This window comes from Stegostoma tigrinum, chromosome 15, assembly GCF_030684315.1.
Source record: "Stegostoma tigrinum isolate sSteTig4 chromosome 15, sSteTig4.hap1, whole genome shotgun sequence".
In the NCBI taxonomy this organism is placed as follows: Eukaryota; Metazoa; Chordata; class Chondrichthyes; order Orectolobiformes; family Stegostomatidae; genus Stegostoma; species Stegostoma tigrinum.
Window position 1 is genome coordinate 27,168,153 of NC_081368.1, and position 18,440 is coordinate 27,186,592.

General features: G+C 39.3%; 1 protein-coding gene across 1 annotated transcript in view; it reads right to left on the reverse strand.

The window, feature by feature from the left end:
- Positions 1–378: 378 nt before the first annotated feature.
- The window catches only part of kdrl (kinase insert domain receptor like), a 197,265-nt gene continuing 179,203 nt past the window's right edge, over positions 379–18,440 (reverse strand). Inside the window, exons 29-30 of the mRNA XM_048544908.2 lie at positions 17,204–17,304; positions 379–6,806 (exon numbers count right to left, since the gene is read on the reverse strand). Of these exons, the coding sequence (XP_048400865.1) occupies positions 6,593–6,806; positions 17,204–17,304 (315 nt within the window). The 3' untranslated portion in view covers positions 379–6,592. The remainder of the gene's footprint in view (positions 6,807–17,203; positions 17,305–18,440) is intronic.

Consider the following 18,440-nt stretch of genomic DNA (forward strand, 5'->3'; position numbering starts at 1 on the left):
TGCTGATCAACTTGAAGCCAAGTGGAACAAAATAAAACTCATGTCTGAGTAATGAATAATCATTCTGAGGAGATGAAAGCAGTATCCATGGGAAAGCATTGTGGTAATAGTGGCCATAATTTGGTTAGCTTTAGAATGGTTAAATAAAAAGATAAAGATAAAGCCGTCATTTAAATTTGTGAGAAGAACTGTTTTACCAAGCTGAGGTGTGACTGGACAAAAGTGTTGAAAATAGTTACTTGAAGGCAAATCAGTATAAGAATTAGTACAAGCTTTCAAGGATTAGCTAAAGAGAGTTCAGAGATATATTTCTCTACAAAGATAAAGGATGTAACATGCAATAATAAAATTTAAAAAAGGCATACAGAACTAACGATGCTATAAATATATGTAAACTTTATTTGTTTGTTAATAGCTCCAGTAGAACTTAGGCTATATGAAATACAAAAGGTTTTCCAGTGCATACATTCTTAAACAGATAATACATTGACATTCCTTATCGCTTTCCCACAGACTAAATGGCAGTTCTCTGCTGTTCTTTAAGAAATAAAGTAAAATGAGCTGCACGAGCACTTTAAAACAAGTGGATCTTTGAGAAAAAAAGTTGCCTTTATATGAATAGAGATCAACTTTAATGCAAAGGATTAGCCTGTCCTGCAAGCATTACAGTAGGAATCAGAAGCAAATCTTTAGCTCTGCATCATATTTCAGTTCACAAATAAAGATAAACTAGAATGTCAAAAAGAAGCTTGAGCAATGGGTTTGATAGCTTAAAGCACTAATCAAACTTTAGAATAGAGTTCTAGTTCTCTGTGAAAAGCTATGTTCCATACACAAAACATGTTAGTAAGTTATGTATGAAGGGAAAATCTTCAGCACTATTCAAGGACTACATTAGTTTTCTATAAATTTGTTATATGGTGTTTCTAATTTGTTATTTAATATTAACTTTCTCTGACAATTTAAAGCTATTTAACTAAAGAAATTTGTGAAAAAACATTGAAAGGGAGAAACAACCTCTCATTCTGATGTTAACAACCAAGGTGGTCTAATTCTTTAAGTGTGCTGTAATATTACCCCACTTGTGTTGATGAAACATGTACACACTTATACTGGCATGAGCTAGAGCTTAAGTGAAGTCTCTTCAGGACTAATGCATTGAAAATGGCTTAAGAGAATACCATGTCAAACTTTGAGCACCTAAGACCTTTCCTTCTAAATCTGTGAGAATCATATTTATTTTAATTTTAGAACACTGGAAATTGTTGAATATTCAAACTATCTGTGACAGTAAGCTAATCATGCAACTTCACCACCATGGTATTGAAACTAGACATTACATTCTGCAGAAAAGCTGCACAGATATAGAAATATAACGCAAAGGAGGCATTACAGGAGGAAAAAAGGATTGAGTAATTTAAAGAAGCAATAAAACTTGTAAGTTGCCATTTGGTGCTTTGCATGTGCAAAATAATGTTCATTAATATTAGCTGCTTCAGAGAGACAATGAAATTACCACATTTCAAAAGTATATGTGCCCTCTAAATGTTACTAGTTATTTCAAATATTACTGCCTGTTACCTAATGCGAAATGAACATTTTCCAGTTAATTGTATGTAAAACTACAAGCTACAAATAAGTGCAACTGAACACGTAGGATAATCAACAGCTGTCAGTAATTGAATCCCACATTTATGACGATACTTGAGTGTTAATAAACGTTATTTGGTTTACAAGTTTAACTTCTTGCCTGAAGCTAATTCAAAGACATCAAAGCTTTCTTTTTATTACATTGTCTACAGCTTTAGCTCTAAAATAAAAATTCTGAGTAGGAAGTTAAGAGAAAATGTTAGCCTGCATCAAAAAAGGACAGTTAATTCATTGAGCTGACTCCATCTGGAGCCCATGCATGATTATTTCACCATGCGATGTATCACCTCTACATGACAATTTTTTGATATTCTGCTTTAATAAAACATATCACAGTCTTGGAAGTACGTTATGTGTTAATAGTGCAGTAATGCTTAATATATTTGTCTAATGCTCCTCTGTCCAATATTTCAGCAGTGTCATTGATCTATTGATTTGAAATGGTGGAACGTTATGATATTATGGAAGAAAGCTCCATAAATGGAGTTGAGGTACATATCAGTCAATGGCAGATAGGTTAGAGGTTTTGAATGGTCTACATTGTTCTTATATTATTCTATTTTTCTTAATGTAATTTTTTTTGCAATATAATTTCAAGGTAAGGTTCTTCATTCTGAATCTACAGTAAAGCAGATTTCTCTATTCCATTCATCAAGTCGGCCATGGTGTGAAGAAGGAACAATATGAATAGGTGATGAAGATAGTAGGAAACTAGAAAATAGATGAGGTGATGGGATATCAGATGCCTTTAATCCATATATTGCAATATAGAATGACTGGATTTCTTACTATACATTATGCAACATAACTCAATAGCACTATGAATCTAATTACACTTGTAACATTCACAGTAGATGATATTGATCTATTCAAATTGTTCATAAAACGTTTTAAGGGATTGACAGCTCTCTGGGAATTGCAGTGATTAATAACTGTTTTCTTGTTATTGTTTCCTCACGGAAACAAAAGAAGCCCATCTCCAGAGTTTTTTAAAGAATTGTAAGTTCACAGTATGCAAAGTATTCCCCACTTTAAACTGCAACATTTCTTTTTCAATTTACTAAAAGCGAAGATGTTAACTATTTGTCATCCAGGGACAACTCTTAATATACTTGTACTGGTTTGGACTGTTAATTGCACAGCAAATGCCTGTGCAAGATGTAGAGTAAATAGATACAGCAATATGAGATGACCTGAGATGTTTATCACTCTAATTATGATGATTCATATAAAGGCAGACAGTGATTAATAGCCATAACAGTTCTTCTTAGACATTCTGGAACATTTTTTGTGAAAATTCTGATTGTCGACCAATAAGTCTGATTGTTTTATAAAATATATAAATTCAGTTCTACAAAACAGAGAACCATAGAATTCGTACAGTGTGGAAGGAGGCCATTCAGCCCATCCAGTTTGCATCAATCTTCTGAAGAGCATCCCAACCAGACCCAATACCCCTCTGCATCCTGTAACCCCATCTATCCTGACGAGACCATCTAACCTGCACATCTTTGGACAGTGGGATAAAACTAGAACAGTCAGAAGAAACCCACACAGTCAGGAAAGAAGTTGAAATTAATTCTTACTTTAACAACTGCGCTTTTGATATGTTACTTTACAGTCTTACTAAATTCAGCATTGCAATTAAACTGATTTAATCAATTTAATTAATATGTTTACTTTGAAACAAATACTGGAAATTGTAGAATATTAGCTGATTGATAAAACACATCAGCAGGATATACCATGTGTGGATTCAAAAACATTCTGTGAAAGGTAATGTAATGGAATAATTTTCATTTAAGCACTTGTGCTGTTCGTCCCAGTCTCCACCAATGCCCCAAAATGAAAGGCCAGATAACATTTTTCTATTTTTATGAAAAATGTTTTGTATCTGTTTGTGGAAATCATGTGCTTTGGCATTTAAGTTAAAGTACAAGGGAGTGGGTGGGAGTGCAGAATCTCAGTTTTTGATTAACCTCACAAGATAGCTTGATTTTCCAGAGTAAATGGGATTTTATTTTGCTGTTCAGTCTCATTCCTGCTATTCTAAAGTTGTTGTGTTATTACTGAACATTAGCCATTATATTTCAAAACTATATTTTCAGACTATTAAGAAGACATTGTTTCTGGAGATTGAACACATTCAATCTTACCTTGAGAGTACAGACTTTTCTGCTTCTTAAAATGTATGGCTCATTTTCTCAATAATGTAAATATTATGTGCCTTGTCAAATGAGAAGGCATAGTATGTGGGGGTGTGGAGTTGGGATATCAATGTAATTATTGTTCAAAACTTATTTTCATCTTTGTAATATTTGAACAAGTCAGTTATTATTGAGGGCATGATGTCAATGCTGTATGTGTTTCATACTGTGTGGGCGAGGGTGTGGGTGTTTGGGCGTTCATTTTAATACTTTGGCTAATCACCTGATGTCAGGTTAATAATCCTGGTGTGAAATTCCAAGACATTAGAACAAAAGTTTTTTGAATTCCATTCCAGTTAGAAAAAGACGTCAGAATGTGGATGCATAATAGTGAAGACATTCTCACATTGAAATAATCCTATAATTTGTATAGCTTTAGTTTCTGTTGCTTTCAGTTAGACATAATCAATTTTTAATTACCTGCTGAAACTGTTCAAATTTTGTTATGCCTAAAGAGGTTTAATGATATTTTCAGCTCATCTATCCACAGTGTTACAGAGTTGAGTTCTGACAGGGTTGGTGGCAAGCCAGTTCATTGTTTCTCTATTTGCCATTTCTTTCCCCCACCCTGGCGCAACCCTGATCCAGAAATCAGAACCTCTTTCTCAGATTGTGTACAGCTTGCTATCACTTATCTATGACATGTGACTAGAAAAGTTGATGAGGGTCGAGCTGTGGATGTGGTGTATATGGACTTCAGTAAGGCATTTGATAAGGTTCTCCATGGTAGACTCATTCAGAAGGTCAGGAGGAATGGGATACAGGGGAACTTAGCTGCTTGGATACAGAATTGGCTGGCCAACAGAAGACAGCGAGTGGTAGTAGAAGGAAAATATTCTGCCTGGAAGTCAGTGGTGAGTGGAGTTCCACAGGGCTCTGTCCTTGGGCCTCTACTGTTTGTAATTTTTATTAATGACTTGGACGAGGGAATTGAAGGATGGGTCAGCAAGTTTGCAGACGACACAAAGGTCGGAGGTGTCATTGACAGTGTAGAGGGCTGTTGTAGGCTGCAGCGGGACATTGACAGGATGCAGAGATGGGCTGAGAGGTGGCAGATGGAGTTCAACCTGGATAAATGCGAGGTGATGCATTTTGGAAGGTCGAATTTGAAAGCTGAGTACAGGATTAAGGATAGGATTCTTGGCAGCGTGGAGGAACAGAGGGATCTTGGTGTGCAGATACATAGATCCCTTAAAATGGCCACCCAAGTGGACAGGGTTGTTAAGAAAGCATATGGTGTTTTGGCTTTCATTAACAGGGAGATTGAGTTTAAGAGTCGTGAGATCTTGTTGCAGCTCTATAAAACTTTGGTTAGACCGCACTTGGAATACTGCGTCCAGTTCTGGTTGCCCTATTATAGCAAAGATGTGGATGCTTTGGAGAGGGTTCAGAGGAGGTTTACCAGGATGCTGCCTGGACTGGAGGGCTTATCTTATGAAGAGAGGTTGACTGAGCTCGGTCTCTTTTCATTGGAGAAAAGGAGGAGGAGAGGGGACCTAATTGAGGTATACAAGATAATGAGAGGCATAGATAGAGTTGATAGCCAGAGACTATTTCCCAGGGCAGAAATGGCTAGCACGAGGGGTCATAGTTTTAAGCTGGCTGGTGGAAAGTATAGAGGGGATGTCAGAGGCAGGTTCTTTACGCAGAGAGTTGTGAGAGCATGGAATGCGTTGCCAGCAGCAGTTGTGGAAGTAAGGTCATTGGGGTCATTTAAGAGACTGCTGGACATGTATATGGTCACAGAAATTTGAGGGTGCATACATGAGGATCAATGGTCGGCACAACATTGTGGGCTGAAGGGCCTGTTCTGTGCTGTACTGTTCTATGTTCTATGTTCTATGTACTTGTTCATTTCTGTGAGAAACTTTCGCCTGGTGGGGTCCAGCTGAAATTCACCTGGCAATAACCTGCAAGTCCTGACAATTGAACTCCCAAATGTTTCTCGGGGAGTTTATACTGTTAAATCTGTTAGACATCATTATAGTCACATAATTTCACCATCTCTTCAATCAGTTTGGAGGTTTGAACAAAAATAGGTCACCTTGATTTCTGGTGGTGAATATCACAGAATAGCAACACTGGATTTCCTACTGGCCGAAGTATGTCAAAGCCAAACATTGGACAATATGTAACAGCATCTTCCTTTGAGAAAACGAATCAAAACATTTAAGTAAAAATACTGCAGATGGTAAAATAAAAATAGAAAACACTGTAAACAAGAACAAGTCAGTCAGCGTTTGTGGACAAAACAGACAGGTTTACATTTCAGGCACCGAACCTTTTTCAGAACAGTCAATTAACAAATTAGTTGACCAAAATGTTTTATATACCTTTTTTTCATGACGTACCCATGATTGACTGGGATACTTTGGACATATATTTCACTGATACAATTTGAGTCAGAGTACACACCACAGCTGTGAAATCCCTATCTGTACTCACCACCACTTAGCCTTACAGTAATAATGATTGCATAGTGTTTTCCACAGACATGGGGACTTTATAAAAATAAAATCGTTATCTACATTCTTATTTTGTAGAGAATGAATAGTGGAGTTTTAATATACGTGCTGGTGGCAGATCTGTCATCCATCTTAATATGGCTTTCTGTATATCCCTTTGCATCATAGAAGAGATCAATTTACAATTTTTGCAATATTGTGCTGTTGTATATTGCTCACTCAGAAGCACTGACAATTATGGTGTGTTAGCATTCTCGAAATTCAGATCATTCACACTGGTGGTGTGGTGTAGCGAACAACAGTGTTGTAATCTGGTGGCGGGCTGTGGCATTCTAAAGTTTGATCCATAGGTAACAGGACTGAATCCTCCAGTGCAAAATCCAGGCCATCATCTTCTATATCACACACAGTAGGCTGCAGTGGATTAGCATGGTTTTCACCCTCAGACAATACAGATTCTTTGCTTTTACTCACGGCCCTCATTCTATTTTAAGAAAGAGAACATGAAAAAAAATTAATTTTTATGGGTTTTTTTTCCCGAGTTTATTGAAGAAAGATAATAATAAATAGGATTTGTAAAACTAAAGTAATGAGACAATTGCGACAATTCTTTTGTGACATTTCAAGGAGGACAAAATAGTAGTACAAAGCGCTTTAAATGCAGAATATATGGAATTGAAAGAACAGCTCTCTTCTATACCATGTTGCAAAGTTGTACTTCTGAGTGCTTCGTATTTATGGATAGCTTCACTGATCAACGTTCCAAGCAAGAAATTAAAGTTAAAAGAGGGCATGAATCGAGGAATCAGTGCAACGTTACGAGCAGTACTCTCTCCAACATACATTGTGGGACTGATGAATTTAGCCAATAATAAAATATTTTTGAATGCAGTGACTATTATGTAAATTAACATAGCAACTACATTTTTTGAAGAAGGCATACTTTGGTTAGTTTAACATTCACTGGTATGCACTGAAAAGCTGGTATCGTGAAAATGGCACTGTAGAGATAGCATAGGATTGTTTTTGTATTTACCCTGCCAGAAAGACAGTCTTGACTTCAGGCTGCTGATTACATTGAATCCAATGTTTCCTCAAAACATGCAATTATGAAACTGCAACTAGAAAATCGGTGCATAAATGCATTGTAAATACTGTGTGGCATTACAACACATTAGAATAATGTAATGTTCAGCCTGCAGATAAACAAGGAGGTAGGGCAAGAATATCAGGTGATCCTTAGTAGATCCAATGGCCAGTTCCAGAATAATACTCATAAAACCTGAAAGTATTCTTTTATAAATGCTTCGTGACAGGGTATGAGAAGGAACAACAAAAAAGGTAATCTTTATTTAATTTGAAGCAACAGGTGACAAAACAAATAAACTGTACCTTGTGCATGGGGTAGAAAAAGAGAATTTGGAATTATCACCAAATTTCTTCTCCCAAAAATCTTTTCCAAATGCCTACATTTAGTGAACTATTTTGAAGTGCTGAAATACATTGAAAAATATGGCAACGAATTACGTGCAAGAGCCCAGTGATGAGCTGAATAACCAAATAGTTCATTTTGGTGGCAATGATTGAGAAGGGAATGTTGGCTAGGGTAATTCTTTATGTTCATAAAATATTGGCTCTGAGGCCTTGAACAAGCCTAATAGGAATTACAGCACCTCTGATAGTGTGTCACTCCTTTGTACTTGTACTCCATCAGATGAGATAATGTGCACAGTGTTAACACAGGGGCTTTGAACTTTCAATATTCTGACCCAAAGTAACATCAATCAAGCTAATCTGTCAACTGACAGGTTAAAAACAGGTTAGGGTAAGTGATGGTCTAGTTGTATTATTGTTCGATTATTAATCCAGAAACCCAACTAATGCTCTGGGGACCAGGGTTCGAATCCCACCATAGCAGATGGTGGAATTTGAATTCAAGAAGTTAAAAAAGAAGACTGGGATTAAGAATCTACTGATGACCATGAAATCATTGACGATTGTCAGAATATCCTGGCTGGTTCACTAATGTCCTTCAGGGAAGGAAATCTGCCACCCTCACCTGGTCTGGCTTACATGTCACGGCATGACTCACATGACTCAGTTGCCCTCTGAAATGGACTAGCAAGCCATTCAGTTGTATCAATTGCTACAAAGTCTCAAAGAGATGAAACCTGACGGATAACCCGGCATTGACATAAGCACCAGAAAAGACAACGGCAGAAACAGCCTTGCCGACCCTGCAAAGCCCTCCTCACTAACATCTGGGTGATAGTGGAAAAATTGGGAGAGCTGTCTCTCAGACTAATTAAGCATTAGCCTGACATAGTTATACTCATAGAATCATACCTTACAGACGATGTCCCAGATACTGCCATCACCATCCCTGGATATGTCCTGTCCCACCAGCAGGACACACCGAACAGAGGTGACTGCACAGTGGCATACATTCAGGAGGGTGTTGCTCTAGGAGTCCTCAACATTGAGCCCGGACCTCATGAAGTCTCATGGCTTCAGGTTAAACATGGGCAAGGAAACATCCTGCTGATAATCGCATACCGTTCTCTCTCGGCTGATGAATCAGTATTCCTCAATGTTGAACAATACTTAGAGGAAGCATCGCGGATGGCAAGGGCACAAAATGTACTCTGGGTGGGGGCTTTCAATGCCCACCACCAATAGTGGCTCAGCAGCAGTACTACTGATCGAGCTGGTCAGGTCCTCCAGGGCATAGCTGCTAGACTGGGTCTGTAGCAGGTGGTGAGCGAACCAGCAAGAGCGAACAACATACTTGATCTCACCCTTACCAATCTGTCAGCTGCAGTTGCATCTGTTCATGACAGTATCGGTAAGAGGGACTATCCTTGTGCTGATGAAGTCCCTCCTTCACAACGAGAATAACTTCCAGCATATTGTGTGGTACTATCACTGTGCTAAACGGGACTGACTTGAAATAGATCTAGCAACTCAAGACTGGGCATCCATGAGGCACTGTGCAACACCAACAGCAACAGGATTGTACTCCAGCACAATCTGTAATCTCATGGTCCACCATATCCCACACTCAACCATTAAGGCAGGGGATCAACCCTGGTTCAATGGAGAGTGCAGGACGGCATGCCAGGAGCAGCACCAGGCAGAGCTGAAGATGAGCTATCAACCTTGTGAAGCCACGAAACAGGACCACATGCATACCAGGCAGTGAAATCAGCAAGTGATAGACAGAACTAAGTGATCCCACAGCCAACAGATCAGATCTACACTCTGCAGTCCTGCCATGTCCAGTCGTGAATGGAATTAAACAACTCATTGGAAGAGGAGACTCCACAAATATCCCCATCCTCAATGTTGGTAGAGCCCAGCACATCAGTGCAAAAGATAAGGCTGAAGCATTCATAGCAATCATCAGCCAGAAGTACTGAATGGGTGATCCATCTCAGCCTTCTCCAGTGCTCCCCAACATTTAGCCAATTTGATTCACTCTCTGTGATATCAAGAAACGGTTGGAGACACTGGATAGTGCAAAGGCCAACAGTCCTGACAACATTCTGGTTATAGTACCGAAGACTTGTGCTCCAGAACTCGTCGCTCCCCTAGCCAAGCTATTCCAGTACAGTTACAACACTGGCATCTAACCAACAATGTGGAAAATTGCCCAAGTTCTTCCTGGATACAAAAATCAGGACAAATCCAACCCGGCTAATTACCGCTTCACTGGCCTATTCTCAACATCAGTAAGGTGATGGAAGGTGAACAGTGCCATCTGGCAGCACCTACTCAGCAATAACCTGCTCAGTGATGCCCAGTTTGGGTTCCGCCAGAACCACTCAACTCCCGACCTCATTACAGCCTTGGTTCAAACATGGACAAAAGAGCTGAATTCCAGAGGTGAGATGAGAGTGACAGCCCTTGATATCACGGCTGCATTCGACCGAGTGTGACATCAAGGATCCTGAGCAAAACTGGAATCAATGAATACAGTGAGCCAGCTTCCCAATGGTTGGAGTCATACCTGACATATAGGAGGATGGTTGTGGCTTTTGGAGGTCAATCATCTCAGCTCTGGGACATCTCTGGAGGAGTTCCTCAGGGTGGTGTCCTCAGCCCAACCATCTTTAGCTGCTTTGTTAATGACCTTCCCTTTATCATAAGGTCAGAAGTGGGGATATTTGTCAATGATTGCACAATGTTCAGCACCTTTCTTAACTTCTCAGATACTGAAGCTGTCCGTGTTCAAATGCAACAAGATCTGGACAATATCTAGGCTTGGGCTGACAAGTAGCAAGTGACATTTGTGCCACAAAAATGCCAGGCTATGACCATCACCAATAAGAAATCATAGTCTCTTGACATTCAATGGCGTTACCATCACTGAATTCCCCACTATCAACATCCCAGGAGACTCAATTGGAATCATCGAATTAACACAGTGGCTACAAGAGCAGGTCAGAAGCTGGGAATACCGCTGCTCACCTCCTAACTTCTCAAAGCCTGTCATCCATCTACAAGGCACAAGTCAGGATTGTGATGGAATATTTCCCACTTGCCTGGATGAGTGCAGCCCCAACAACACACAAGAAGGTTGACACCATCCAAGATAAAGCAGCCTGCTTGATTGGTACTATGTCCACAAGTACCCACTTCCTCTACCACTGATGCTCAGAAGCAGCAGTGTGTACAATCTATAAGACGCATTGCAGAAATTCACCAAAGATTCTCAGACAGCACCTTCCAAACCCATGACCAATTCCATCTAGAAGGCAGCAGATATATGGGAATATCACCACCTTCAGTTCTCCTCCAAGCTGTTCACCATCCTGACTTGGAAATATATCATTGTTCCTTCACTGTTGCTGGGTCAAAATCCCTCCGTGTGGATCAAGCTACAGCAAGAGGACTGTGGTGACCCAAATAAGCAGCTCTCCACCACCTTCTCAAGGGCAACTAAGAATGGGCAATAACTGCTGGCCAGCCAGCAACATCCACATCCCACAAATGATTAAAAAAAAGGTTTTTATACCTTGTTTTCTTGTTAACTAGCAACAATGAGCTAACTTTGCTAGAGAAAAAAGGATGTGCTCATCAGAACAGACACAAGAATACCAAATTTCAAAGGGAACAATAATTTATACTGCAAAACAAACATGAAGCAAAGGTTTGTCAAGTGGACTCTGATTAGTTGAGGCCTTGCAATGGACAATGCACGAGTATCAGTTATCTCAAAACCTTGATCTAAATTCAAAAAAAAATTAGCTGACTCTGATTATTCAGGGTGCGCTGGGGGAATACACAAAGGAACAAGTTTTGTTTCATGGAAAAGGCATTATATCTTTTGCTGGCAGAGGGTCTGACCCTACATATGAATATTTGTAGCTTATAGAAAGCGTAAATGGGCCAGATTGCTACTCCTACTGATAATCTTAAATTGATTGTTTGTGAAGTTCTTCATATTGTGATTGTTCAGTTAACATTGTCTAATTGTGGAATATTATGCTTTAAATTTTACAAGCACACACTGATTGATTATGGCTAGTTCTGTAGCTGATATGATGAGATGAAGGGATGTGCTGTTTGATATAATTTACCAGCTTTTGGGATATACATCTAACATACCTGACATCGCATTAGCATTGAATTTCATGTACCAGTGTTTGTATGGTAGACAGAACATTTTTTTTGGCTTGACAGCAGCATTGTGTTCAGCCATTGAGTGTATTCAAGACATATATGAATACATTTCTACACATTAAAGAAATCAAAAGATATGATAATATTGGAAAATAGCATTGAGGTAGAGGGTCAAATATTGATTGATTGATTGACTTGTAATTGTCACATACCGAGAAACAGTGAAAAGTGTTGTTTTGCAAGGTGTTCAGGCAAATTGTACTAAATGAAGTGCATCAGGGTAGCAGAACAGAGGTGCAGAATACAGTGTTACAGCTGCAGAGAATGTGTGGAGAGAAAGATCAGAATTAATGTTTGAAAGGTCCATTCAAAAGCTTGATTACAGCGGTGAAGAAGCTGTTCTTGAATCTATTCATATGTGTATTCAAACCTTTATATCTTCTGCCTGATGGAAGAGGGTGGAAGAGAGTTTCACCGGGGTGGGAGGGACCTTTGATTATATCGGTTGTTTTCCTGAGGCGGGGAGGAGGGCCGCGGGGTGATAGATGGAGTCAATGGATGGAAGGCTGTTTGCATGATGGACTGGGTTGTGTTCACAACTTTCTGTAGTTTCTTGTGGTCTTGGAAGTAGCAGCTGCTAAACAATTGGTGGCAGGAATCAAATCAAATTGTTCTGAATATATTCCTTATGCAATATGGAACCAATCAGAGTTTACTTGCCAACGAACCTGTACCCTATTTCTCGTAGTTTACATAGTTGCTCCCTTTGAAATTCGATTTTCTTGTATCTGTCATCATAAGTGCAAGATGAAAAGTTTTCGCAGCATGAGTTTTTTTCTTTAGCAATACACGAGTTCTATTTCACCAAACAAATAAATGAGCAAATAGTTAATTTCAATGATGTCACTGAGATTTAATATGGTCACATGAATTTGAAGAAATGTCTCGTCATGTATTTATATGATTAATTGTCATGTAGATTATGTTATTTCTTGAAGCAGCTTTAACTGTGTCAGAGTTTACATATCTAGCCAAAAATCACCTACAGGGTAAAACATGGCATTTTAGATGAGAAGCATATAAAATAATTACTGAATTCACTACTTTATAACTTGCTTGTGAATGTACAAATATACACATCGTCACAACATTACTAAAGGACATTTTCTGTTCTTTATGTTGAAATGAAGAGAAATAGCTACTATTTTGAAGTCATCACCCATGAAAAGATTATATTCTCTATTTTCTTTCTTTGGCAAATTAGTTTCTACTCAACTTATTGTTGATTCTCCATAACTCACTTCTTGTGAGTCCCTGTTTTTAATTTTCATGTATTAAAGTAGTCAAGACATTCAACAGAAAGCATGAAAGCATTTGTTTTTCTTGGAAAATATCCAGATTACTGTGGTGTAAGATAAAAGACATAGCACTAGGAACAGATGACCACACAATAAGGGATTATGTGACCCTTACAGATATATAGCCAGAAGTTCTAAGGTCAGGCATTATTACCTGGGAGGGTATGTCCGTCATTTAAATTACACTCCTAACCAAAGTTTAACTGTTGATTTTGACAGGTAACATTTTAATGGTATCCTTGTATCATCGGGAAATTTGATGCAGCCAAGATTAACTTTAAAGTTTAACATCATTTATTCACTTGTGGGATGTGGGCGTCATGAGTAGCAAGCATTATTGGCTATCCTAGTTGCCCTTGAGAATGTGGTGATGCTCTGCTTTTGTGAACTGCTGCAATATATGTACTGTAGGTTGAAATGCAATGCCTTTAGGGAGGAAATTCTAAGATTTTGACACAGTGACAATGAAGGAATGGTGATATATTTCCAAGTTAGGATGGTGAGTGGCTTGGAGGTGAACTTGCAGATGATGATGTTCTCATGAATCTGCTGTTCTTGCCCTTCAAGGTCGTGAGTTTGGAAGGTACTACCTAAGATCCTTCGGTGAATTTCTGCAGTGCATCTTGTAGATTGTACACACTACTGCTACTGAACATAAGTGGTGGAGGGAATGGTGTGGTGCCAATCAAGCAGGCTGCCTGCCCTGGATGGTGTTAAGCTTCTTAAGTTATGAGCTCTATGGTAAAATTATTTGTGAATGAAAATTCAGAGTAATATTATAGTTACAAAAAATTCAACCAAGTAACTTTTAACCATTGGTACCTATTTGGGAAAAGTGCATCCCTCTCGTAAATAGCAGCAGTAGTGTGATAGTGCCCTTATGTGGCCAATTAAGGACTAAGGGGCCTCAGTTGACATTCGGGTGTGTAAGCACCTAGCTTCCTCATTCCTGACTTAATTGGGAAAGAGATAACAAGGTGTAGTGCCGGATGAACACAGTAGACCAAGCAGGGCAAGAACAGCAGGTTCATGGGAACATCATCATCTGCAAGTTCACCTCCAAGCCACTCACCATCCTAACGTGGAAATATATCACCATTCCTTCATTGTCACTGTCAAAATCTTAGAATTCCCTCCCCAAGGGCATCGCATTTCAACCTACAGTACATATATCGCAAGCAGCATCAGAAGTTCAGGAAGGCTGACATTTCGGGCCTAGACCCTTCTTCAGGGTTGATTTCTGACGAAGGGTCTAAGCCTGAAACATCAGCTTTCCTGCTCCTCTGATGCTGCTTGGCCTGCTGTGTTCATCCTCATCCATCCCTTGTTATCTCAGATTCTCCAGCATCTGCAGTTACTACCATCTTAATTGGGCATGAGTCAGGAAGGCTGCAGGCCATCCACCTCTTACCTTCCCACCTGATTTTAAGCCTTCCAAATTGTTTAATTGGGGGATTGGGACATTAAATTCCAGTAGTAGTATATATAATAACGTTCCAAATGAATAAATGGGCACTGCTGGGGTATGGGGGATGAATGCAATTCAGTGTAGCTTTCAATCTATGGATACTTTGTTTCTGACAAGCTCACTGAAAATTTAGTCATGTTTCATTTGTTTAAGCAATGCGATGCTCAGTGTTCTATTATCATGGAATAATTTTTACAGATTATTCAGGAAAAGTGTTTAAAAAAGAGCTGTGCCCCATTGTTCACAGTAATTTTTGAAAAACAAATTTAAAACAACATAAACACAAGAAATTATTTTAGATAAAAACACACACTGAGGTAAATGTCAGTCAGATGCACAACTGAAGAAGTTGCTTAACACCAGCACAATCCATGGCTGTTAACTCGAGAGCAACAAAAGCTTTACACCCCTGACCTAAGTAAGATCAATTAAAAACAGCAACAAATCAAAAAGCAAGATTACAGTTCAGTTCTAATATCCATGGCAACGGTTTATTTGTAAAATACAGTATGAGCCATTAAATTGTACAATAAAGCCATTGTGCCTGAGTATCACATATCTACACAAGAATTTAAAAGGATCAGTAATAAGCTATTTGCCAATTTTTGTAATGAGCAGCAGAATCAGGTAAAGATGCAGCTTGCCAGCACCTAAGTCACAAGGACTGAGTTTATGAAGCATCTTGAGGGAAGGGAAGGCATATATCGATATTATGGGACTTGGCAGACATTAATAAAAAGCTTGTATACTGAAATATCAGTTTCTTTACCCATTGCCTTTACCTGGCTATAAAGCCATTGAGACTTTCTTGCCTTGGCCAGAGGTAAAATTCACTTCTTCAGCAGAAGGAGGTTCTGTTCTGAAGCAGAGTCACTGGACCTAAAATGTTAATTTCGCTTTCTCTCCACAGATTCCGCCAGACCTGCTGAGTTTTCCCAGTAATTCATGTTTTTGTTTCTGATCTGCAGTTCTCTGTTTCTGTTTTAATTAGTACACGAACCAGTAGGCCTTGTGATACAAGACCATTAGGGGATTTGGAAAATTCGGCAATCTGCTTTGACCTCTAGACAGATGTGACATCCACAGCCAATCAATACATTTGATGCATTGATGTACTGTTGGAAGCAGACAGAATAGTTTCATCAGCTGAAAGAGTGCCAATCAGATATGTGTGTAATGAATGAAAAGCAGAATACTGTGGATGCTGGAAATCTGAAAGACAGAAAATGCTGCCAAAGTTCAGCAGGTTGGGTAGCATCTGTGTGAAGAGTAAGACAATCAACGTTCAAGTTTGTGAAAAGTTGCACGTTTGGTACCTAACTTGCTGTGGTTTCCAGTATTTTCTGATATTATGTTATGGTATGACTCAGACCACAACCACTCACACTGACCCTCAAGATACCTGATCTCTACCCCACACATAAAAGGCCAACCTCCCCAGTACCAAGCTAACCCATCACCTGATGTCCTCATATCCATGACTATCTCCAATGCCTAACCATTCCCAACACCCCATCACACTCAGTGACCAGAAACTAAGATATCTGATCCACCTTACTCTCTCACCTACTTAGTTACCACCTGTAACCTTCACTGACCCATATACCACCTTACCCACCCATCTGCCAGCGTCTCACTTCAGCTATTTAGCTCTCATCTAACCACCCAATATCCTTGACCTCGTTCAAAGACCTGCCATCCTGCCAGTTCAACCACCCACTGTACCCCCCTCATTCACCCCCCAGTCAATCCGCCTCCTCACATACTTTCTTTACACACTTACTTCTTCAAAGTTGTCAAAAAGGCTTTGGAACCATAAAATACCACAGTTATTATTACTCTGATGAAGGGTCTAGGCCCGAAACATCAGCTTTTGTGCTCCTGAGATGCTGCTGGGTTCATCCAGCCTCACATTGTATTATCTTGGATTCTCCAGCATCTGCAGTTCCCATTATCACAGTTATTACAGTGGGGATGTGCACTGACCTCCAGCACTGATTCCAACCTGTGCTGGTAGATTCCCAGATAACACAGTTAGGAGTGGAATGACAATCTGACTCTGATTTGAATGGTTGGAAGCTTCAAAACTACGTGCATAATGGATTTTCTGGCATATTGTTTGGAACTTGGCTATTCAGGAAAGAGATAAGGTAGGAGATTAAGGAGGAAGTGAGAAATTGACTATTATTTAGAATTTCAGTGTATAAATATGCAATGAAACAGTGACTTCACAATAATTTAATTTTACTTTTAGAGAATTTTGAACTTATCTAAATATAATTTACTGCTGTTGTCTTCGGGAGAACATATGCTGAAACTCCCAAATACAACCCGAATATAAACCAACAACCTCAGTTATTCATATAGGGAAGGTCTTGATGCATTCTGAAAGTTCCATGCCATTCACTTTAAGGAACTTAATGTACTCACGCTAATGTAATTAGTCCAAAAGGGCGGGATCTGGTTTCTTGACGCTTCAGGGCCTTCAGTTCATCAGGGGGCAGCACCATCCCACTGTCAGTTTCACCTTCCTGTGGACCAAAGTACACCAATCAGAGGCATCCATGGACACAAGGCCATGCAGTGAGAGGAGTGATGCCAGCCTTCCTTTGTTCTGATCACCCCTTTTTTCTTCTTCATTCACGGGATGAGTAACCTAGGCCAGCATTTATTGCCCATCCCTAACTGTTAAGAGTCAGCCACATTGATGTGGGTCTAGACTTATTTGTGGGCCAGACCAGGTAAGTTCCTTCCCTGAAGGAAGGGATATCAGTGAACCAAATGGGACTTTCCCCCACAATTGGTAATAGATTCACGGTAATCGTTACACTCTTAACTCCAGATGTTATTTTTTGAATTCACTTTTTACCATCTGCTGTGGCAGGATTTGAACCTGGGTCCCCAGAACATTAACAGGATCTCTGGATTGATAGTCCAGCGATAATGTCATGAGGCTGTCGCTTCTCCCTTAATCTGCTTATGTTTTGCTAGTACGTAAATAACACTGAAGTGAAACATATACTGACTCTTTGTATTAACATTCAGTTCGCAACCAGCTAAAATAAAATTGTGAAAACAAGCAATCATATTTTCACTGAACTAATGGATTACCCAACTTCAAAGAAAACTTTTACTTCGGGTCGAATCAAACTTTTTTCTCAATAATCTCATCGGAGATATTAACCCACTTATTAGTTGCGTTATTAAGACAGTGGAGAGAAGAAATTTATACAAAGGCGTTTGCATGATATTGTTCAGAAAAGACTGAGAATAATGTTAATGGTTGTGAAATATTCTTATAAATTACAAAACAGGTGCTACTTCAGGGGTCTGTGCAGTGTGGATTGAATGTTAAGCTAGTAATGATGCTGGTTTAATTTGGACAAATAAATGTGTTATTCTCACTGTTTACAGATTTTGAATGAGTAACCTAAGCTAGAAGTCTATGACCCTGGTGTGGAGTTGGGAGTGGGGAAAGGTGGTACTCATAAAATTTCATAGGAAAGTATATCGGGGCTGTGAGGTCTGCTTGTGCCTGCCGTTGCCAATGTACTCATTGCCTTTCCGTCTCAACTGGCATTTTACCAGCAGCAGTATAAATGACCAACTGATGGCTACTTATGGCTTGATCCTGCCGCTGCTGGAATTTTTATACCAGCCTGTCCTT